The following is a 24589-nucleotide window of genomic DNA, read 5'->3' on the forward strand; positions in this document are numbered from 1 at the left end:
ATAGATTAATATTCGTTTATATTGATAACCACCGGTAATTATACAGATTAATATTATCTTAATCAGAGATCATATCAACGACAAGAGCGGAGAAAATGGAGCTTTTCATTTTCGTCGCTTTTATCGTGTATCTTCGCTTTTATCGTTACTCCATTATGCACTCCTCAATGACAATGCATGCTTCAACTCTCTCTGATATAGCATCGCTGCTTCTTTTATCGTTTATCGTTGCTCCAACGTGTACGTACCCTAACGAGTAAAACTCGGAATACCTAATCACCCAGTGTCGTATTGTTTGCCATTGTCGGAAGCGTGAAGGCCATCGCGGCGCCGTAAGAACCGTGTCACCCTTGCTGTAGGTGTACTACTGTACTACAACCATCTGTCATTCACCGACTAGTCAAATGAAGCCCCAGGTCATTGTTTGGCACTACACGTGGTGCGTCGGGGTGGGAGTGGTCCCAGCTGATCGCGCATAATCTGGGATCATTGCGCATGCCGCAGTCTGGCTCGTACGCTACGTCGCAGCGAAGCGGGCGGATGCATGCCCAGTTACTCCAAGACATCGCGAGTGTTCCTAGCGAGCGAGCGTGCCGTCCTGCCTGCTGCCTGTGCGGTGTCTGCCTGCCAGTCACATGGGGGCCGCAACTGTGCTGCAACGTGTGCCGCGTGTGTGTCACTAACGAGATGTGTGATAAAGCGAGACTCACCTCACATTTTTAATAGTAAATAATTATAATGATTTTGAAAATTCCAGTTATCTAAACTATAGGAAACAATGTTATTTTTTGAAATTCTTATACGAATCGAAGTGAAAAATAAATTTTCGAGCAATAGGAAAGCGAGAATGAATTGCATTCTCTACGCGACGGAGCTGGGGCCCCGGGCAGCCGAGGCGGCTTAGTGCTGTTGCAAGCTTCCGTTTCGTCTATACACGATGCTGCGCCGCTGTAGACAGTCTCGCTGGCTGTGGCTCGCGGTCGTGTTTCTATCGGTGTCCATCGTGACCTGCGCCGATTGCACCGAGCGCCATCACCACCACCATCACCACCACCAACACCACTATAAGCATCACGGCACCAGACATTCCTCCTCCCAGCCGGAACTGCAGCTTTTATCATCGTCACAATTAGAAAAAATACCATCGTTGCCTTTAGCGGACATGGGGGAGCCTTCGTGCCCCAACTGCGTGTTGCCGGATCGGCAAAAGGAGCCCCAGCAGCAGAGTGGCGGTGGCGGCGGCGGCAGTAGCAGCAGCGACGAGATCCGACTGGAGACGATCAAGCGCCAGATCCTGTCCAAGCTCGGTCTCAAGGAGAAGCCCAACGTGACGTCGCCGGTGCCTCGCGAGGTGATCATGGAGACCTTGTACCGGGCCGAAGAGACGGGCGACCAGCAGGACGGCGGCGGCAGCGGCAGCGGCAGCAGCGGGATCATGTTCGAGGACGACAGCGCGGTCCCGCCCAGCACGCGGCCCCCGGAGTCGGAGCCCGATGACTTCTATGGCCGCACGTCGGAGATCATCGCATTCGCAGAACCAGGTAAAGCGACCGCCAGGCCGGCCACGTGGGAACGGAACCGTTACACGTACACTGCTTGCCGCTACCGCTCAGAGATGGCACTAGTGCAGCTGCTGCCGTAGCTTCAAAATCATTTGACTGCTCGATTGACAGCTCGTTCATTTTGGACACACGAAGCATCGCTATTGGAGTGACATGCATGCTAAGCACTTTTCTCTCATTCCAACAGAAACATATATACATACAGGGTGGGGCATAGGAACCAAGTGTTTTTAAAATAATCATAAAACAGTTAGTTTTTGTTTTCAACACATTTTATTCGTAGAACAACGTTTGTGAGAACATACCATTTCAATAATTATGAGCGGAAAATTACATCTGGCATGTGATGTCCGTCTGTGTTGACGCATTGTTTAAGGCGCTGACGAAAATTCATCTCTATTCTTTCCAGGGGATCTCTGTTGATTTGGGTGATGTGTTGACGTACTGTGTCCTTTAATTCATCTAATATTCGGGGCTTATCCTCGTAAACACGTGCCTTTAGGTACTCACATAGAAAAAAAAATCACGTGGACAGGTCAGGGGACCGAGGGAGCCATGGAACATCACCAAATCTCGAAATGAGACTATTGGAAAACAGGAGGCAAAGAACTGCCATTGACGTTCTGGAGATATGCGCCGTGGCCCCATCTTGCTGAAACCACCCATCTTGTATGGGTGTAAATGTAAATCGCCATGCAAAATCCGTCTTACCGTACGATTGCTGATTCCAAGAGCAGCTGAATGTCTTCGAGCAGAGCGGCCTGGGCTGCGCAGTATCGCTTATCTGACTGAAAATTTTCTGGAGTACGGACTCTGTGTTGGGGGCCGGGCGATTTATTCTTCAGTATTGCGCCTTTTTTTTTTAAGATTTTTTAACCCGACATAAGATTGTGTCACGCACGGGAACAGAATCATTGCGATTAATATTGAATCTGTAGCAAAACTCACGCCGTATCGAGCTCACCGACTCGCCATTTCTAACAAAACAATCATATGCAAACATGCGTCCACTGCTGCATGATGCCGACTGCAGGTGAAATGCTATGAGCCACGGAATGGACTGTCACATGCCGCACGTCTCTCCCTTTCATAATGACCGAGTACAAGCCATTTAAAAACACTTGGTTCCCATGCCCCACCCTGTACATACATACATACATACACTCACATACAGGGAGAGATAAATAATTCAGTGTCATAACAGTTGCTATGAACGTCTAACTACAGGAATATCTGTTAAAATTCTTGTCGCTAACGTAAGAAGTTCATAATCAAGAATGTGGTCACTCACGTTGAAGTTCCTGAGGGCGTGAATGAATTCATTTAATGAAGCATGAATGCAAATAAGCGGCAAACAACAATAGGGCTACCATAAATGATTCAGTGGTCAATTCAAGCAGCACCTGCTCATCCAAAATCGTACAGAAGGAGCATTCAGCTTAGAGTATACTGTTACGTAATTTAGTGATTTGATTTTAATCCTTCGCTGTTGCGATTTTATGACATACATTTCGTCATAAATGAGTAAATGATAACATTGAAATATGGAACTTCATTTCATATTATTAATTCGCTTACACAACATACAAAGTGATACATTTCACAAGTGATAATAATCAGTAACTGTTAAAGAAACACTATCTTGCAAATCAGATATAAATAACATTACTGATGAAGCTACGACGTTTCTGATTTGCAATAAGTAAAAATAAGATTTACCCAAGAAAACCTTGTAAGGAATAAATAAGTAAAAAAGAACAAAAAAATTGATATTATAATAAAAATAAATAAATAGTTACGAAATTGTTACGAAGGGAATAGCTCTACTTGCAAGTCAATAGAGTTATTTCAGTTTAATTAGTTTCATTAAGCAATTAAGCTAACTAAACTAAGAAGACGTTTGGAGTAAAAATAAAGATTGAAATGATCTCAATTGAGAGCCAATAATGGATAACACAGGACAAATTAAAAGAAAGACGTTACGACATAAAGTGAGCAACATATATTCCAATAGATGAGACTAAAATGAAAGCATGCCTCCTTCTTCGCTTCCTCTTCCTCATTCACCGTCTTTTACTTCTCCCCGTATATTAGTTCTCTTTATTTCTCCTCGAAGTTCTATGCGTGGAAATTCTAATTCTTACCAATGATTCTATGTATTACAGTTTGTTATGTCATATAGGATGGAAATCACTCAACAATTCGACATTTGTTAAAAGTAATAAAATGCAGTTGTTTCCCGTTTCTTGCTGCGGTAGTAAATTGGATAACAGTGAATTACTAAAAATGATGGAATGATTTATATAAAATTATCTAAACCAGACAATTGCGTTCAACCACAAAAAATCCACCTCAAATATAAACAAGGTATGCGTTATAAAGTCTGTGCATCACCGGCGTAGCTCAGGCCGTAGCGCTAAGCTCGAGCGTGAGATCAAATCACGTATGCCCGGGCACTAATCACAACATCGTACTTCATACACCATCGTTAAATAAACGAATACAAAGATTATAATAAAAATAAAGTCGCTGTGCTGGTCTCCTCACTAGTGAATAACTTTTCTTTAACTAAGGTACAAAAAACTCTACAAGATGCTGTAAATATCTTTCAATTCATATGAGACGCTTGCCTGTCGATCCGGAGTTTAGCTCGGGCGTGGATTCGATTCCCGCTTGGGCTCATTATCTGGTTGGGGTTTTTCCGAGGTTTTCCCTAACTATAAGACGAATGTCAAGAAATCTATGGCGAATACTCGGCCTCATCTCGCCGAATACCATCTCGCTATCGCCAATCCTATCGACGCTAAATACCCTAGTAGTTGGTACAGCATCATTAAATAACAAACTACTAAAGGAGTTTGGGCTTCAAAACGAAGTAATTCATATGAAAGTTAGGGTGATAAGATACTGGTTAAAAATTATATTTGGGGATCAGTCCTTTCAACGGTCGATTTCCTACAAAGTTCAACAAAGAGAGTGTTGGGAAAAGTGGTGGGTTTATAAACTGCAGAGAGGGCTGCATCATGTAGGATTGGGATGGGTGTGGGAGAAAGGAGAGAATAACAGGAGGAATGTATGGCGTAATGTGAAGATGCGTTTAATTGATATCGAGAGGCAAGAGATTGAGCTCCAATGTTCGGAAAAGTCCTCACTACATTTACAATCAGATCTCATGCTTAACTGGGGGAGGTGTGACTACATAAACTCTTGTAACAAAGACAGCAGAGCAGGTTTAGAGTGGCTTAGATTGGGGGCATGGAAGGGTAATAAAATTGTCAACGAAGAAGGGGAGCGTCTTTGTCCGCTTTGCAAAGAAAAGGACTCCTATAAACAAATTTTGTTACAGTGTGTCGAATTGGAACATGTACAGAGAAAATATCTACCACCCTCGATGCTAAGTCAGAATAGGAGTTCGCTTGCATGTTTTGACCTCATGGGGAATAGAGAATGGGAACAAAAGACTGGATTGTTCCTCTTGAAGGCGAGAAAGATTAGAACTTCAGCTGTTGAAGTTTGTGACACGAACTGAGGAAGGGACAATAGTATCCACCCAACTGTACACTTTTATGTCTTTTAGGTTAGGATATATTATATAATGTGTTTTATTGTGCCATTTTCATTTTAATATGTGTGTTCTTTTAGAGAGTAGTTGGATGTAATCATAGGTGGGGGGGGGGAACCTACAAAGGAGGACTTCTTTTGGGTACAAAGCACGTACGGTCAGAAGACCCGTGCATTGGATTTTAGAGAAAATTATGATAATATAAAATCTGTATGTATAATATTATTCAATAAATCCATCTATCTTTCTATCTAAATAACCAACTAAAAAATGAAATGAACACAAAAGCTGGCCCATTATTATCCACTGATCTGGCTAGTGTATGATAACCCGAACATGACTGAATGTGATTTGAAAAGAAAAGCGTTTCACCTGACCAATTGAAGATAAGCTATATCTATTCTGAAAAGAGAATGACGCATGAGAATCGAGACATTATTGTATCGGGATAACACTGATCCCCTCACGAGACCTCCTGTTAGGCTGAATATCCAGTCAGAGAAGTAAGTATAAGCGCGGGACGAAAAGAACGTTATGATAATGATCATAATTATAGGCTAATTAAAGACATCAACATTGCTATAATTTTCTCTTTAAACACAACGAGGCAATTGACGCAAACAAACTTAAATAAATCACTTTTATCCTCACTTTTTAAGACCTCCAGGGCTAACCGTTATGTAACAAGTCATTAATATCCGAGTTTATTTTGATACTGAAGAAAAGAAGCTGGAACCTTTAAAGTTACGGTACTGGACTAATTTCTCTTGCAGTTTTCTATTTCGAATTTTAAGAGTAGAGCATTATAATTACATAAGGAAAGTGGAAAGATGTAGTAAGAATAATTCTTTCATGTAGAGAAGAAATGTGTGAAATGTACAAGCAAAATAAAAAATGTATTTGTGCTAGAAAGAGTGGTCGGAAATAATAATGCTATATTTGATCAGGAAGAGAAAAAGAAGTTGATTGGGTCACTGACTAAGAAGAAACTACCTACTGCAGGATGCACTGGAAGGAATGGTGAACGGGAGAAAATTCGAGGCAGAAGAAAATATCAGATAATAGACGACATTAGGATATTATATGAATCATATGCGGAGGCTAAGAGGAAGATGGAAAAGACGAAGATTAGAGAATGCTAGATTTGCAGTGATTGACCTGCCCCTGGAGTCCCGCGCCGTGGCGTCGTGGTCTAAGGCATCCTGCTTAGGACTCGCGTTACGGAATGCGCGCTGCTTCGAATCCTCACTGAGAAAGACATTTTCTCAAGAAATTTCGGCCAGTGTATGGGACCGGTGCCAACCCAGCATCTTGATGCACTTGGGGAGCTTCGATAGGTACGAAAGCCAGCTATAACGGCTGGGGGGGATCATCGTGCTAACCACACGATACCCCCATTCTGTTTAGATGATCGTTCACTTCTGCCTGGGCATGTGGGCGTGAGGCCAGCAGACGGCTGGTCGGTCATGGTCCTTCATGGACTGTCGTGCCTCGGATTATGATCTGCCCCTTGGTAGAAAACTATGAATGGGTATAGAGAAATGAAATTACGATTAAATTGATTCCATTTCTTAAATTAAAATCATTATTAAAATAATTAACAGAAAGAGCGAGTACATAATTAATACCAGTCATCATCACCATCATCATCATCATCAATTACCCGGCTTCACAGTTTGGACCATTTGGCCCATTCAGTGAGAATGGGAAGCATGCAAAATTGGCTAGTTAAGTGTGTAATATTTATATTCTCATAATACATATTTACAGGCTTAAAAACCTTCATTTTCAAAAAGCCATGTCATTGGTGTGACGTGACACAATACAGCAGTTGTTTCGAGTTAGACGCGGGGAATTATTCTTCTATAGAGTACTCGTAGTTTTTTCATTCGCACCAACTGCTTATTGCTTATTCTTTATCCGTTGTAAAAGTGTGGGGCATTCTATGACACCTATTATTGCTGAAAAGTTGTACACGAAAAAATCTTATGCGCGATATAGTTTGCCAACCTGCACTGACATATCATTCCCGTCATATCTTAGGATATATATTGCATTTCATAATGATTTTGCCATTTTCAAGCCTTTGACTCGACCGTACTAAATAGAATTATCACTAAAACTTACTTCACCAATATTATTTACCGTTAGAGGAAAACAAATATTTATATAAGTCTCATAATATACATACATAAGTGTTCTGCTCATAGGCAGATCTTTCACTGCAATCCTAGCATTCTCCAGTCTTTCCTATTTTCTGTCTTCGTATTTGTCTCCGCATATGATCCACATATCTTAATGTCGTCTATCATCTGATATCTTCTTCTGCCCCAAACTATTCTCCCGTTCACCATTCCTTCCAGTGCATTCTTCAGTAGGCAGTTTCTTCTCAGTCAGTGACTCAACCAATTCCTTTTTCCCTTTCTGATCAGTTTCATCATTCTTTCTTCAGTCATTCCTTCTAGCATTGCTTCATTTCTTACTCTGTCTCTCCATTTCACACACTCCATTCTTCTCCATATCCACATTTCAAATGCTTCTAGCCGCATCTCTTCATTTCGTCGTAATGTCGATGTTTCTGCACCATACAATGCCACACTCCACACAAAACACTTCACTAGTCTCTTCCTTAGTTCTTTCTCCAGAGGTCCGCAGAAGATACTCCTTTTTCTATTAAAAGCTTCCTTTTCCATTGCTGTTCTCCTTTTGACTTCTTGGCAACAGCTCATGTTACTGCTTATAGTATAACCCAAGTATTGGAAGCAGTTCACTTACTCTACTGTCTCATTTATAATTCGCAAGTTTACCTGTTTTATTTTTCTTCCTATGACCATGGTCTTGGTCTTGTTTGCATTTATCTTTATCCCATACTGCTCACAGCTGTCATTTAGCTCCTATAGCATATGCCTTAGTATTGTTTTCTCTACTGCCATATCATCAGCAAATCTTATACACTTTATTCTTCTTCCTCTACTTTTACCCCTCCCATGTTCTGAAAACAGTTCTTCACTAAATCCTCCAAGTAGATGTTGATGGATGATAAATAAGTAAATAAATTTTATGGTTCAAGAAAAGCCTGTGCCAGTGCTACTTACATGTTATCTTGACGTCTCGAATTTTGATGTATATTCAATTGTACACTTTATGAAAATAAAAGGAGAGTCTGTACATCCATATCTTACGATGTTAAATTCCTCAATTTTTGATACACTTTTCTCAGAAGTTATAAAAGCTACGAATGCAAAAAATGGAGCATATATCGTGTACCGTTATGTACACAAACAGCCAAATCAATTTAAAATTACACTGAGCGGTTTGCAAAAAAAATATATATTAATAACATTTTTTCTATTAAGAATTACTGTAAATTATTACTTTTTTTACTTTTGCTGAAGGTGAAAATAGTCTTAATTCTTTAGCTTAATGTGTAAAATGCAATCATATTGATATTGTATATCAATTTCAACCTCCTGGTTACAATAGTTTCTGAGGAAAGTACACAAATGTCACACAAAATAAGAAAGTCCAGAAAAAAAGATGTCAAAGTCTCCATATCTTGCAGTGTTAAATTCCTCGATTTTGGGTGCACTTTTATCAGAAATAGAAAAAATAGGGCATATGTAACATACCGTTGTGTATACACCCGGCTAAATAAATTTAAAATTTCACTGAGCGGTTACTTACTTACTTACTTACTTACTTACTTACTTACTTACTGGCTTTTAAGGAACCCGGAGGTTCATTGCCGCCCTCACATAAGCCCGCCATTGGTCCCTATCCTGAGCAAGATTAATCCAGTCTCTATCATCCTATCTCACCTCCCTCAAATCCATTTTAATATTATCTTCCCATCTACGTCTCGGCCTCCCTAAAGGTCTTTTTCCCTCTGGCCTCCCAACTAACACTCTATATGCATTTCTGGATTCGCCCATACGTGCTACAACTTGTTTCCAGTAAAATCCCCGTGTTTTCCCTAATCGTTTGTGGATTTTCTCCTAACATATTCACGTCATCCGCATAGACAAGCAGCTGATGTAACCCGTTCAATTCCAAACCCTCTCTGTTATCCTGGACTTTCCTAATGGCATACTCTAGAGCAAAGTTAAAAAGTAGAGGCGATAGTGCATCTCCCTGCTTCAGCCCACAGTGAATTGGAAACGCATCTGACCCACTGAGCGGTTGGAGAAAAAAAATTCATTGATAACATTTTTGCATTAAGAACTACTACAAATTATTATTTTTTTTTATTTTTGTTGAAGGTAAGGCCAAAAGCTGACAATTATAAGAAATAAAATTATATTATCATTTCACACATTTTAAACTACCGAAAAACGATGAAAACCAAAACTTCATTTTTTTTTTTGCCAAAATTCGGTGTACGGACTCTTCTTGATACAATGCTAGTTTAACGGGTTGCCTGTTCCTAAATCCTTCACAACCATCACTATAGAATCAGTTATGAGGAAAATGAGCAATCACGTTGCGGTTACGAAATGTAATAATAAAGTGAGCTTAATCTGAACCTACCTTTTATTGAGATTCTGGTTGATATGTACATAATATTATCAGACAGTACATCTCACTTGGCGATATGTGCCAGATGAAGAACAATTTTATACATCTGAAGTGTGATTTGATACTGGTCAACGATGTACGCAATGGAGGAGAGAAAAGAACTGGTCACTCTGCTGCATTACCTCCTGGCTTAGTTGCCTCAAGAGTGATGTCTTATTGATGCCACTTATGAGGTTCAGATCCGTCTTCGGACAGTTGACTAAACAACAGTTTGAACCATTAGATCTCCATTTACATACATTTGCGGGTGTTTCACATAAAGAACACTTGAAATGTATTACTTTCTTCGTGCAAAAAAATATATATTTTGTTTAAACCATGCAACTTTTGCAATAATTAATGATGATCATGTAACTTTCCTACTAATTAAATAAATATAATCCTCTTTCCCCACTATAAACCAGTATTACACACTTACAAACAGACAGACTCTCTAGACAAGCTGCCAAGAATAAAACCTGAATCCTCTGGATAGGTACCAATGCTGCTGCTATTATAGAAATATAATAATTTTCTTTAGTAACAAATTACAGCAACTCCATATTTACAGTGACTAGTACATGCTTTCTGTACAATTTAAAATGCATGCATTGCATGTTATGTGTACTACAATCCAGAATACAATTATATTAATTCATGTCGCTTCTGTATGTGAATAGTGCCACAATGGAAGGAATGAAGGTTCTATTTATATTGTAACAGACTACGAATTATCTAGAACCCATTAAAATTTATAATTTAATAATGCCATGTGTTCACTATTTCTTATGACGTGCCGTGGTGTAGAGTAATGCTCGAATGAACAAATGGAGAATTGCATGTCATTTTTAAGTGAAGATGAAAAATAGCACATTTGAAAAGTCACGGAATATGAAAGAACCCATAAAAATAAATTAGTAATATAAACTTATGTTCATTTATATACACTGTTGTCCACACCTGTGCAGTAACGGTCAGCGCGTCTGGCCGCGAAACCAGGTGGCCCGGGTTCGATTCCCGGTCGGGGCAAGTTACCTGGTTGAGGATTTTTTCCGGGGTTTTCCCTCAACCCAAGATGAGCAAATGAGGAGCATCGTTTCAAAAAGTATTATGTGCAACTTACAATTTTTTTACACGAACGACGAAAAACTGGATTACTCGTAAACCGGAGAAGTTTTCAAAACACTACACAAAACCATTTTTAAGTACTGGTTCCACAGTTTACAAATATGACGACTTGGAACCATCAGACTTCACAGCATGAAAGATAAATAAATAGAAGGTAACAAATTTAATTTCGTCCACTGGGGGACTTAATATGTTTTGAAACGATGCTTCTTGCTGGGTAATTTTCGGTGCTGGACCCCGGACTCATTTCACCGGCATTATCACCTTCATCTCAGTCAGATGCTAAATAACCTAAGCTGTTGATAAAGCGTCGTAAAATAACCTACTAAAATAATATATATATATATATATATATATATATATATATATATATATATATATATACACTGTTATGTATGCATATGGCAGAAAATAGGAAAGATTGGAGAATGCCGGGTTTGCAGTGAAAGACCTGTATGTATGTATGTATGTATGTATGTATGTATGTATGTATGTATGTATGTATGTATGCCTATGTATTCATATAAATTTAATTCGTGCAAAAGAAACTAAAATTTGCACAATTAACTTTCAAAAAATATTTTGTAGGCTATCTATTTGTAATTCTTTACCGAATGATTATTTGACTTTCACTTGGCTTAGTAAGGGACGTAACTGAGGACTTTGGCTTACATTGGCCCATCATATGCGATGATTGTCCACGTTCCACAGGTAGCCTGTGTGGCATTCGTGAATTCTTATGCTGACAGGTGGGTCATCCTTCTCAGCCCTGACAGATCCAGGTCTTTGATAAATCCCAGGGCCCGGAGTCCCAAGAACTTGCTATATGAGCATCGCAAACCCACACTACCCCCACGACTTCACTCTAGCCTATTTTAGCTATTGCAGATGATAGATGAAATGATGAGAAAGTGCAAAGTGTTGGTGGGGTGATGGAAATCGGAGTAGCCCGAAAAACGTTCTGCAACATATGCTTTGTCCAACACAAACTCCATCACGACCTAGCAGAGGATCGAACCCGGGCTGCCTGGTTCGTAGCGCCCTAACGCGGCATTGAATATTTATGTCTGTGTGTGCAGAAGAATAATAATGAGATACAGACTGTAAATTATGTCTCATATTTTAATACTTCATTCCAAAAGAATGAATGAACTTTCTCATAATTTGAGAACTCAGATTTATATCAAAAGACGTCAGTCTGGATCCAGTATTGTATCTGTGTACAAAGAGTCCGAACGTACAGAAAATGGCTCCAATTCACATACATTCTACAAGTTCACAAGTACGTAATTATGAAACGGAGTGACAAACGGATTGTTATGACTACCAATTATGTTAGAAATGTCCAATGGTTTGAATTGTCACTTTTGAAGATATTTCTTAATCGCAATGGATTTCATGGTTACAAGTAAACTTTAGGTTTCATCCGTTTTTTTACGAGTCTTTTCGTTCGAATATTCAGGTTTACGAAAGACAGCCGATGTATCTTTACATCGAAATCAAATTGTTGTGTTCTTTGTAGCTTGTAAGTTCATTCATATGTCTGTAAACTTTTTTGCTAGTTGAGTGGAAGAGAAGGCCTTGCGGCTTTAACTCTGTCTTACGTACTCGTACTTACTTAATCACTCACTCACTCACTCACTCACTCACTCACTCACTCACTCACTCACTCACTCACTCACTCACTTACGGCTTTTAAGAAAACTAGAGGCTCATTGCCGCTCTCACATAAGCCCGCCATCGGTCCCTATCCTGAGCAAGATTAATCCAGTCTCTATCATCATACCCCACCTCCCTCAAATCCATTTTAATATTATCTTCCCATCTACGTCTCGGCCTCCCTAAAGGTCTCTTTCCCTCCGGCCTCTACATGCATTTTTGGAATCGTACATACTGCTACATGCTCTGTCCATCTCAAATGTCTGGATTTAATGTTCCTAATTATGTCAGGTGAAGAATATAATGCGTGCAGTTCTGCGTTGTGTAACTTTTTCCATTCTCCTGGAACTTCATCCCTCTTAGCTCTAAATATTTTCCTAAGAACCTTATTCTCAAACACCCTTAATCTCTGTTCCTCTCTTAAAGTGAGAGTCCAAGTTTCACAACCATACAGAACAACCGGTAATATAATTATTTTATATGTTCTAACTTTCAGATTTTTTGACAGCAGACTAGGTGACGAAAGCTTCTCAACCGAATAATAACACGCATTTCTCATATTTATTCTGCGTTTAATTTCCTCCCGAATATCACTTTGTTACTGTTGCTCCAAGATATTTGAATTTTTCCACCTCTTGAAAGGATAAATTTCCAATTTTTATATTTCCATTTCGTATTCAATATTCTGGTCACGAGACATAATCATATACTTTTTTATTTTCGGGATTTACTTGCAAACCTATCTCTTTACTTGCTTTAAGTAAAATTTCTGTGTTTTCCCTAATCATTTGTGGATTTTCTCCTAACTTATTCACGTCATCCGCATAGATAAGAAGCTGATGTAACCCGGTTAATTCCAAACCCTCTCTGTTATCCTGAACTTTCCTAATGGCATATTCTACAGCGAAGTTAAAAGTAAAAGTGATAGTGGATCTCCTTGCTTTATCCCGCAGTGAATTGGAAAAGCATCCAGCTAAAATAAATCATTATTATTATTATTATTATTATTATTATTATTATTATTATTATTATTATCATCATCTATGTGATATTTCGTATTGAAGTCTGTAGGCGTATGTGCAGGTAAAAAAATGGAAATACTGTAATTTCTAGTGAAAGTTTTTCTTTAACTTATAAGCTCTAAAAAAAATAGTTACATTTAGTGGTCACTGCCTCAATAGAATAATTCTACAAAAATGTTTCTTTGGAAAACGAGGAAATGCGCAAGATACTGAACAACTGCATGACTAACAATATATGCAAATGTACCAATCTCTATTTCAAAAGTTATGTAAATATTTCGTACTATAATAATGACGGAATTCTGTCGTAGTGAGAGCTTTTGTAATGGTCTTATATGTATTAAGCCATATTTCTTAGACTTATGGGAGAAAGTAAATGCCAGGGAGAGATTGCAATACACTAAAATACCGATGCAGGAGACTGGGTTAAGAGTAAAAAGGGGAGTATAGAGAACTGATTAGATCTCTGGAGAGGTTGATGTAAACAAAAGAAGGCCGAATGTATTCCACAACATTTACATATCTCGTATTCTGACCTTCCTATTGCATAGATATGGATTCCAGTCATTTCCACTCCACTTCCTCTCTCAGCCGACTTTCTCTCTGAACCAGACCGAGAAAGAGGACGCACATAAAGTGTTTAATACACAGCATACACAGATATACAAGGACGATGTAGTCTCGTCTCAGGGTCAGTAACATCGAGCAAAATTATTCCTTCTGAAAAGTACAATTTTTCATCCAAAAAGGATATGCCTATTCTTTTGCTATCAAGAAAGAAAGTGTGAAAATTATTTTTAAAATTTAAATATATTGTTAATTTAAGTTTAACCGCGTACGAGTATGCGCGCAAAGAAAGAGAGGTTATCAGAATTATTTTGTCAAAGAATTGAAGCATGGACTATAGTGAGGGTCACATAAGAACAGTTCCTAAACAGCAAATATTGTCAGTGTTGCCAACTGTTACCAGATATCACACTATTCTACGTACTAAATGATTGATTAATTACCGCACTTTATGTTGGAAGATTATTCAAAATAATTCCATAATTTGTAACATATTTTTGTAGGCAAACTATACGGGAAAGGCATCAACATGTCAAGTATTTTGTCTGGCAGTATGAAATTCAATGGTTTGACTAAACAATTGACTCACGAGACCTAACCTATAAATGTATTTTGTTTGACCACATGAAATTATTATTACTAACTCCGAAAACTTAACTGACTATAGTCTTGAATTATAACCACAACCGAACACATAAAATAACTATTATGTATTAATATTAATACTGATATTAATTAATTATTAGTATGTTTAAATTTCACTAGCTTCCAGTATCGGGCTCAGAAATCTAGTACAATTTTATTTTCATGGAACTCCAGTACCGACAAATATTGTCGATATTTGTCTCAGCTGCCAACATACCAGTTACAAAATCACTACCATTTGTAGTACTTGGCAGTATCGAAATTCGAAACGAAGTTGGCAAAAGAAAATTCAACCTGCAAACTATAAAATCACCACAATCCACTAGCATATGTAGTAATGGGGGAAAAATGGTTAGGTTTCACCCTTAGGGTATGAACTAAGCTGACCCGGATTATAGATAAAGTAATTCCTGAAATCTCTGGCTTTATATATAATGAAAATAAATTAGCAAACAAACTTCCCTCCTATGTGTCTATTGAGCATTTCCGGCAAGAAATTTATGTTATTCACAGCAGATTGTGTAAATAAAAAAGTCGAATATTTCCGAATAATACCGCCACTGTGGCTCTGTGCTAGAGAGCTGAGCTTATAAGCCAGGGGGTATGACTTCAAATCCCGCTCTACCCTGAATTTATAACCTGTGTTGTGAAAACCCGTGGTTCAGGCAACATAGGGGATGCTCAGTTCCCCCTGTGATATCCCAACTATTCTCCACTATCATCATTCATTACTACTCTGAGCAGTAAGAGCTGCTTGCTGTTAGGAAGCCAAAAGGAGAATAGAAATGGCAATGGAAGCTTTTAATAGAAAAAGGAGCATCTTCTGCGGATCTCTGAAAAAAGAACTAAGGAAAAGACTAGTGAAATGCTTTTTTGTGGAGTGGGACAGAAACATGGAAATTACGACGAAGAGAAGAGAAGCAAATAGAAGCATTTGAAATGTGCATATGGAGAAGAATGGAGTGTGTGAAAATGGACAGACAGAATAAGAAATGAAGTTGTGTTGTGAAATGAAGAGTGGGTGAAGAAAGAATGATGCTGAAACTGATCAGGAAGAGAAAAATGAATTGGTTGGGTCACTGGCTGAGAATAAACTGCCTACTCAAGGACGCACTGAAAGGAATGGTGAACGGGAGAATATTTCAAGACAAAAGAAGATGTCAGATGACAGGTGACATTCAGATGTATGGATCATATGCGGAGACTAAGAGCAAGGCAGAAAATAGGAAATATTAGAGAATGCTGTGTTTGCAGTGAAAAACCTGCCCTTGGGTAGAACACTATAAATGATTGAATGAATGAATATAGGCCTATATGTATACAGAGTGATTCACGAGGAAAGGTAAAAAATTTAGGATATGAATTCTTAAGTCATTCTGAGTGAAAAAGTTCATATGAATATAGGTCCGTTTTCGAACGGTTACGGAGATATGGCTCTTTGATTTCACAAAAACTTCTGAGATTCCATTGTACTAACTCGCATTTAGAGACAGACAACGGACAAATTTAAAGTTTATATTCACGTATGCATACATACCTAATATTCTAGAAGTCGGGGTCGATGTTTTCGCGCGTTTTCAAAGGCACCTCCTCCTGTTTCAATGCACTGTTGCTCTCGGGCGTGAATCGCGCTGGTCGCTCGGGAGAGTTGCACGTGGCTGTCTTTATGCCGCATCCAAAATACGATCGATTAGCGCTTCTCTCGTTTCCCCCTTCCTTTGCTATACCAAGTCTTTCACTGAACCCCATAGACAGTAAATACTCTTCGATATGGTACCCTTCTGTTCGGAAAGCGTCGTTCATATTCAGCGACGGCATGCAAGGAACTTCCATCGAACAAACCATAAACATAGCAGTCGAAAATTTATAAGGCAGCTTGAAAAACAACTTAACACTTCCAATAACTGTACCTATATAACTACTGTATTGTAGGTAGCTGGCTGAACTGCCGTGAACCGATAAGTGATAGCGTATTTGCTGTGACATTTCTAATGCCCCACCACCCGGTTGTTTCTCTTCTCTTATCTACATCGCTCACAATGCAGATTCCAATGTTACGTCATTGGTGATCTTGTCTCACGTCAGCAGCATATGGTAACGTCTGATTCACATTGGGGCGAGAAGTTTTACCAAAAAAATGCATCTAGTTCCGCCATCGTTCGAAAACGGACCTATGTTCATATGAACATTTTCACTCAAAATGGCCTAAGATATCGTATCCTAAATTTTTTACCTTTCCTCGTGAATCACCCTGAATATGTATGCTATCATTCATTCCGAGTGTAATGTGGATCCACCGCCTGGGACGTACTCTGAATGTTCTCTACGAATTGAGTGATCTACGATTCTTGGCACTAGCGATACCTATGAGGCTGCCGTAGAATCTGGGTGAATAACGAGTCAATATATTTTTAGGTTATGAGTAGAAGAAAAAAGGAAAAGTTAACCTCATTACAGACCAAATCTCATCTTTACAGACAATCGGCATTAATGGAACTAGGCATGCCAGTTCTGATGAAGTGTACACATCTCTCAACGTTTCGAAGGTTGATTCTACCTTCGTCTTCAGGTGAGGAAGGTATCTCATTGGGTCTTTATAAAATGTTAAATTTATATGACTGACTTTTAGAGACCACTAAGTAGAACCTCGTTCAAGCATTTTCGTTCATCTGAAGATGAAGGTTAAAGCAAACTTAAAACACTGTGAGTTTTGTATACTTCACCAGCAACGGAACAAGCTCAACGCCCAGCACATCTTGGTAATCCACGGTTGCTTTCTTCTTCATTTAGAATCAATAAATATTTCATTAATTTAATCAATGGGAAAACATGGGTCAGAGTTACACTATGAAAATAAACCATCTCAAACAAACTCATGAGAAGAGGAATGGAACTGCTGTCTGTTGATAAAAACATTATAACTTATTAGACATGCAGGAGTATTCAATAGAACATCAAGTAAATGACGTTATACTGGGTGTTCATTTCAAAGTGTGTCAAGACGTCACTGTTGTGAGTCAGCGATTTGAAGCGAGTTTCAGATTTTATGTCAGAGAAGTTGCCTATTAATCAAGGCGTTCAATCTGAACTTGAGAACGTGTACGGTATAACTTCAACGTCGTAGCAACAGATGGCGGTCTGTACGGTCTGTGTGCTACCATAACCTCTTTCGAACTGTGTTTTGCGAGGGCAAGTCGTACGCAGGGTATTTTTTTATCATCGGTTGCGTACGGCAACATTCCACAATACAAATCAAATGCTCCGTGTCCATGTTGACCGTCGAAGTTAATGTCAACAAATACGTAAGAAATCGTCTTAACCCTCTCCCCATATCCCGACAGTAAGGAAAAAACCCACCTCAGTACAAGTTTCCAAACAGTTCACATTCCTGCCACTACCGGCGTTACCGTACATATCGGTAAGTACTCTTCAGAATGAACGCCGTACTTGCTATGCAACTTCTCTGACACATAGATAGTACACCTCTGCGGAAGTGTAGGAAGATTGAATTCTCTAGGCTCAGCGACTAGCCATATGACGGCATACAGCGAGCCATGACACACTTTGAACTGAACACTCAGTAGTAACATAATAGCTTATCTACAAAATGAAAAGTTTCCAATCATGGATTCCTGTTCAATAATCGTATTTTAATACGTATATCCCGTATGTAGGCCTATATTAAAGATGAATCAAAAGACTTAATGGAAACTCGCGGAGGGTAAATAGGCATAGAGGCAGAAATATGTTTTATGCCTGACCATGCCGAAATGTAGTATATAATTATACACCTGGTAGCAGCCCTTTAATGCACCTCATTAAAGTACACCTATTCATTAAATTTCAGGTGTTCCACCAATCAGAAAACACCATTGTAGCAATATGAAAGCGCAAGTATCGATTATTCTCGGATATGCACTCGAAAGACAACTAGCGAAACGTCACGGAGGCTGGAAATCAAATACTGTCGCAGAAGGTTATGTTCTGTTACTATAATAATTAGCGTTAATTGTATATAATATTAAAAAATAAATTCAATTTGTCATCTCGTTTCTCAATGTCTAAATCAATGTCAAGGTTATATCAAGATTAATGTTTATTTTACTCTCTAGATTATATCAAGGTCAATGACATTTGTTTCTCGGAAAAAATCAATACTTTCGCGTCTGCGCACATCTCACAATTTACGAGATATTGCACAAGGTCAGTTCCGCTCCCCAGTCAGATAAGAATAACATGAATACTTATGAATAATTTCAAGTTAGAAATATGGTCGAGCATAAAAAGTCGTATGAAACTTGCCTATAATGGTAATTAAGACGCTCGTATGAAAATTATGAAACTCGCTTGCGCTCGTTTCATGAACATACTCGCGTCTTAATTACTACCATTATAGGCTCGTTGCATAATGTACTATTATATGAACTCGTATGTACACCGTATTGAATCTACAGCGCTATACATACGAGTAGTTCCCTTAGCTTTATTGTTTATAAATCATACTACTAATTCAGTAATGAACACGAATAGATGAAAAATTGTAGATTTCTTCCCTACTAATATGTATCACCTTCGTAGAAAATCTGAAGCCTGATTGCCTACCATATGATACATTTAATGACGCTGTATCGACTGCACGATTATCTAGCGCCAGTAGAATAGGTCATAGTGCGATGATATTAGACGAACGCTATGAAATTACCTAACATTTGACTTAGGGAAGATCTCGGGAGAAAAACACTTTCAATTAATCAGTCCAAACGGGAATCGAACCTATGTCCGAGAGCAGATTTGCGAAACAAGAATCGCGCTCGTTATCCCTGAGTTGCACCGGTACGGTGGTACTATAAATTTGGTACTCTTCCCAATACTCAGCTCTGTTACAAAGGAGGTAGCAGTGACAGGTTTGGTTTGTAGCCTACTTCATATCGTCTGCATCTAGCCAACCTTCAAAATTACGTACTATCTCAGTCTTTTTTTTTTTTTTTTTTTTTTTTTTTTTACTTTCTCATTACGCGAAGAATATAGAGAAACAATATTTTTTTTCAGATTTGCACGGAAATATATGCTTTTACCATATCTGATTCCGAGAAAGTCATTTTGGACACACTGTGTGTCTATCGACGTACAAACATTTCTTCCAAACTAGTAAATAGACTTTCCTTATATTCAGTATTTTTGAGTCAATTTCTCCCAGAATTATGAACATGAAATACAAGTAAAAAAATATTGGTCTCCATTTACTCGTATATAAAATGGCAAAGTATTCCAAAGTAAAATAAAAAAAAAATTTTTTGGTAATGTTTTTACCCCTGTAGTAGAAACTGACAAATTAAGGAGTATAGTTCGTTTCAAATAAAAACTATTTCATTTTTGATATGGTGTCACTTTAAGTTCTTTCCTTCTCCTGCATTAAATATCACACGTGGACAGCAGATAATATTATGACTTGAAGTCCATATAACCTCTAACGACGAGGTTAGTTATTATGGAAATCCTTGATATTGATACCGACAACTAAGTCTTAATATGTGATACAATAATATTGATGATACATGATGGTGCACGAGACATTTTATTCAATAAATGATTATTATTAATTAAAATCTGGAAGTACAAAGGGCGTAGTTGCATACATGATTCCTTATTTACAAAATTCAGAATTATTGAATACTTACTTACATACTTACTGACTTACTGGCTTTTAAGGAACCCGGAGGTTCATTGCCGCCCTCACATAAGCCCGTCATTGGTCCCTATCCTGAGCAAGATTAATCCAGTCTCTATCATCATATCCCACCTCCCTCAAATCCATTTTAATATTATCTTCCCACCTACATCTCGGCCTCCCCAAAGGTCTTTTTCCCTCCGGCCTCCCATCTAACACTCTATATGCATTTCTGGGGTCGCCCATACGTGCTACATGTCCTGCCCATCTCAAACGTCTGGATTCTTTGCTGTGGTCGTGCCGGAGAATCAGTCCCATTCCGAGGCTTACTGTTAGGTTTCGTAACAAACTGTTTTTTACGGTGATGGGTTGTTAGCCCTTCGCCCAATCCCCGAGCTGGAGGACCACCCCTTATCGGCTGTCCACGACTGCTTATTCAATATATTCGCAGCTACCCTCCATATCTGGAGGACGTCTCCTCTATCCGCAACCTGAGGACGCGCCATGCCGTGGTGATAGGGACCCGCAATACATGGAATTATTGAATAACGTCTAATTTTATTATTGTACTTTTTCGTAAATAGATCGTTTTCTTTAAATAGCAATTTTCTTTCCTGTTTGGATTTGAACGGGTTACATCAGCTGCTTATCTATGCTGATAACGTGAATATGTTAGGAGAAAATCCACAAACAATTAGGGGAAATACGGGAATTTTACTTGAAGCAAGTAAAGAGATAGACCTGCAAGTAAATTCAGAAAAGTAAAAGTATATGATTATGTCTCGTGACGAGAATATTGTACAAAATGGAAATATAAAAATTGGAAATTTATCCCCTGAAGAGGTCGAAAAATTCAAATACCTGCGAGCAACAGTAACAAATATAAATGACACTCGGGAGGAAATTGAACACAGAATAAATATGGGAAATGCCTGTTATTATTCGGTTGAGAAGCTTTTATCATCCAGTTTGCTCTCAAAAAGTTTGAAAGTTAGAATTTATAAAACAGTTATATTACCGGTTGTTCTTTATAGCTGTGAAACTTGGACTCTCACTTTGAGAGAGGAACATAAGTTAAGGGTGTTTGACATAAGGTGCTTAGGAAAATATTTGGGGCTAAGAGGGATGAAGTTACAGGAGAATGGAGAAAGTTACACAACACAGAACTGCACGTATTGTATTCTTCACCTGACATAATTGGGAACATTAAATCCAGACGTTTGAGATGGGCAGGGCATGTAGCACGTATTGGCGAATCCAGAAATGCTTATAGAGTTTTAGTTGGGAGGCCGGAGGGAAAAAGACCTTTAGGGAGGCTCAGGATAGGGACCAATGGCGGGCTTATGTGAGGGCGGCAATGAACCTCCGGGTTCCTTAAAAGCCAATAAGTAAGTAAGTAAGTTGTTATATTGAATTTTTTGAGCTTCTATGCCACAGAAATATTGCAGATCAGCGGAGTTCAAGAATCTTTATTAACTTCGATTTGGGTTTCTATCAACGAGTGTTTCTCCTAAATGAAAATCCCTATAATGTACTACACACAAATATATCACAATAATCGTTATTGTCTCAATGCCGCAAAACAATGGATTCAGAATCAGTGTTCGAATTACTCGCCGTAAAGAATTAATACTTTCTGGGCTCCTGTCCAAGAATATCATATTTCTTTTGCTGCATTCACTTTGACAGTTATTGCACTTATATTTGCAGCTATTGTGTGCGTTAGAAATATTTTTGCATTTCGAAAACATTTCGTGAAGTTAACCGATGCAAATATAAAACATGTCGGTCGTTTAAAAGATCTCATTTCAAGTACACTTCCTCAGGAATAAATATTTATGAAGTACATATTTCTGAAGTAAGAAAATAAATTGATGTTGTGTTCAAAAACCCTTATTCAGCTCTTACCGTAAAACTTCCAGTAAGCACAAACCCACGTAATGAGTGTTCTGAAATACAAACTCGTTTAATAGATGAGCGCCATTATTTGATATATGGCAGAAGCAATTTTTATTAAAATTTAAGTACAGAATTACATCTGAAATTTTTGCAAAATTTTGAAACAGTGTTATATTTCAGTGGTATTTATCTTCTATTCAAAGGAATTGAGTCCATGTCCCTTGTCTTGTTTTTGCTCTGTACCGTCTGAAACATCTTGACCACATAATAATTCTATCTCGTGTGACTACAGAATTTTGAAAAGATGATATAATCTAAGTGACATATTTATACTTCAGCATAAGCATTTCATGTCCGTTCTGGTCCTTTATTTATCCTAATTTAAGCGATGCTCTTACTCTATACTGACCATATGAAATTGTATTTGAAATCGCTGCAGAATTCTAAACGATACTATATTTTAGTGAGTTTTATCTACTCTTCACAAGGACAGTGCGTGTTTTCCATTTCTTTAATAATGTTTTCTGGTATTACTGTTAGCGGTGTCTTTACGCTAAGTTGACTACATATGAATTCTATTACAAACCGACGCAGAATTTTGAAACGATCATTGTTTTATCGAGATTTCTCTCATTTTCGTTACAGAATGTGCTTTGTTCCTTCCATTAATTTTATCTGTGTTTTCTTAAGCGGTATTACTCCATATTGTTCATGAGTCCAATCACTTGTGAATTTTTAATGAATGGAACGGGCCAACGCTTATGATGTATGTATGCATTTATTTACACTGCAAATGGGCAAGCACCCGGTGGTAGTGGTATAAACAATATAAACAATACACAATAAAATCACAATTAATAATAAAACATAAAATAACCTAATTTTACAATACAACCTACATATGTATAGACCCTACATAAGTTTCAATAGTCTTTCACTTTACTCTCATCTCACTCACTGTAGTGGCACTATGACGCATTTCACTGACACTTTAGGACACATTTCACTGACACTATAGAACACATTTCATTGACGCTATAAATTATCACTGATCGGAACTATTCACTGCACTGTAAAACCATAACTTCACTGAATCACCTCGCTTCACTGATACAACAGTTCAAATAAGACAAATAATTACACCCTTATGCATACTTATAAACAGAACTACACTTAAGCTAAACATTTCTAGTCTAAGACCCTCTTACAAGCTATTTTTAAATAATTTACTATTCAAACGAAGGGAGTAACTCGTCAGGCTAAATAAATACATGTCACCTTAAAAAATTAAATGTTAAATCTCATCTTAATTTTGATTTGCACTTTATATACAATTTTTTAAGTTATTCTTGAATATCCTTAAGGAAGGACAGCCCTCAAAGACCGCTGCAGGTAGGTCATTGCAATCATTTATAGTTCTATTTAAAAATGAGAATTTACCTACATCCCTTTACGTTTCCTACATTTGATGATGACACATTATCAGAATTTTCGTTACATAATTATGGAGATATGGAGAGTTTTGGCTCTAATTTTACTGGAAATTCTTCATGTAGCTGATTTTATATCTTATTCGGCGTTTTCGTAACGACTTTATTTTTAGTGAATGTGGACGGTGTAGGGATTCGTTGAGATTTACGGTGTGCTGACGCAACAGTGTATTTTAATGTAAAAGTCTGAAATTGTGCATTGTTTATGTGACACGATGGAAGAATACCCAATGATTGAATGGAAGCGATTAGGCAAACAATCTTTCAAGTATTATTAACGATAAGATAATAATGTCATATTATTTATAATACAGGGACATCATTTTATTTTTACTTCATTTTTTATTGTACCTGAGTTTTTGAATATACTTCACTCCAACACCTTCTACTAATGAAGTTCAACCATCCTCCACACAGAACCAAGACCGCATATACAGTCATAGTAGTCTTACGGTCATAGTAAACAGTACGTTCCAAAAATATTTTCGCGTTTTCCAGTGACGAAAGAGCTTTCAATATTGCATCATTTTCCATTTGCCTACGTCGCATCCCAGTTTCCCCCACCTGCTTCTATTCTCCTCTCTGTAAATGCTAGTGGCTGGGCTGTCTTAGCTCTTTTCTGGGAAAATTAATTTCTGTTAGGGATTGGACATCTACGTAATATTATACCCATACAATTGTTTAAAATAACTTAAAAAAAGGACCTCGTTAAGTAATTAACTGTCACGTGATTTCCTCCCTTTCTACGACGCTGCGATGTTACCACTTGGACGAACAGTAGATAGCATGTCTGAGTAATTTTATCTTTTCGGATTGAGCAGAAGTGAAGATTG

At 38.1% G+C, this 24589-nt stretch overlaps 1 protein-coding gene across 2 annotated transcripts in view; it reads left to right on the forward strand.

The window, feature by feature from the left end:
- Positions 1–549: 549 nt before the first annotated feature.
- The window catches only part of Actbeta (inhibin subunit beta), a 295180-nt gene continuing 271140 nt past the window's right edge, over positions 550–24589 (forward strand). For both annotated transcript variants that reach the window (XM_069822370.1, XM_069822371.1), the window contains exon 1: positions 550–1541. In XM_069822370.1, coding sequence (XP_069678471.1) covers positions 938–1541 — 604 coding nt within the window. In that variant the 5' untranslated portion in view covers positions 550–937. The remainder of the gene's footprint in view (positions 1542–24589) is intronic.

This window comes from Periplaneta americana, chromosome 3, assembly GCF_040183065.1.
Source record: "Periplaneta americana isolate PAMFEO1 chromosome 3, P.americana_PAMFEO1_priV1, whole genome shotgun sequence".
NCBI lineage: Eukaryota > Metazoa > Arthropoda > Insecta > Blattodea > Blattidae > Periplaneta > Periplaneta americana.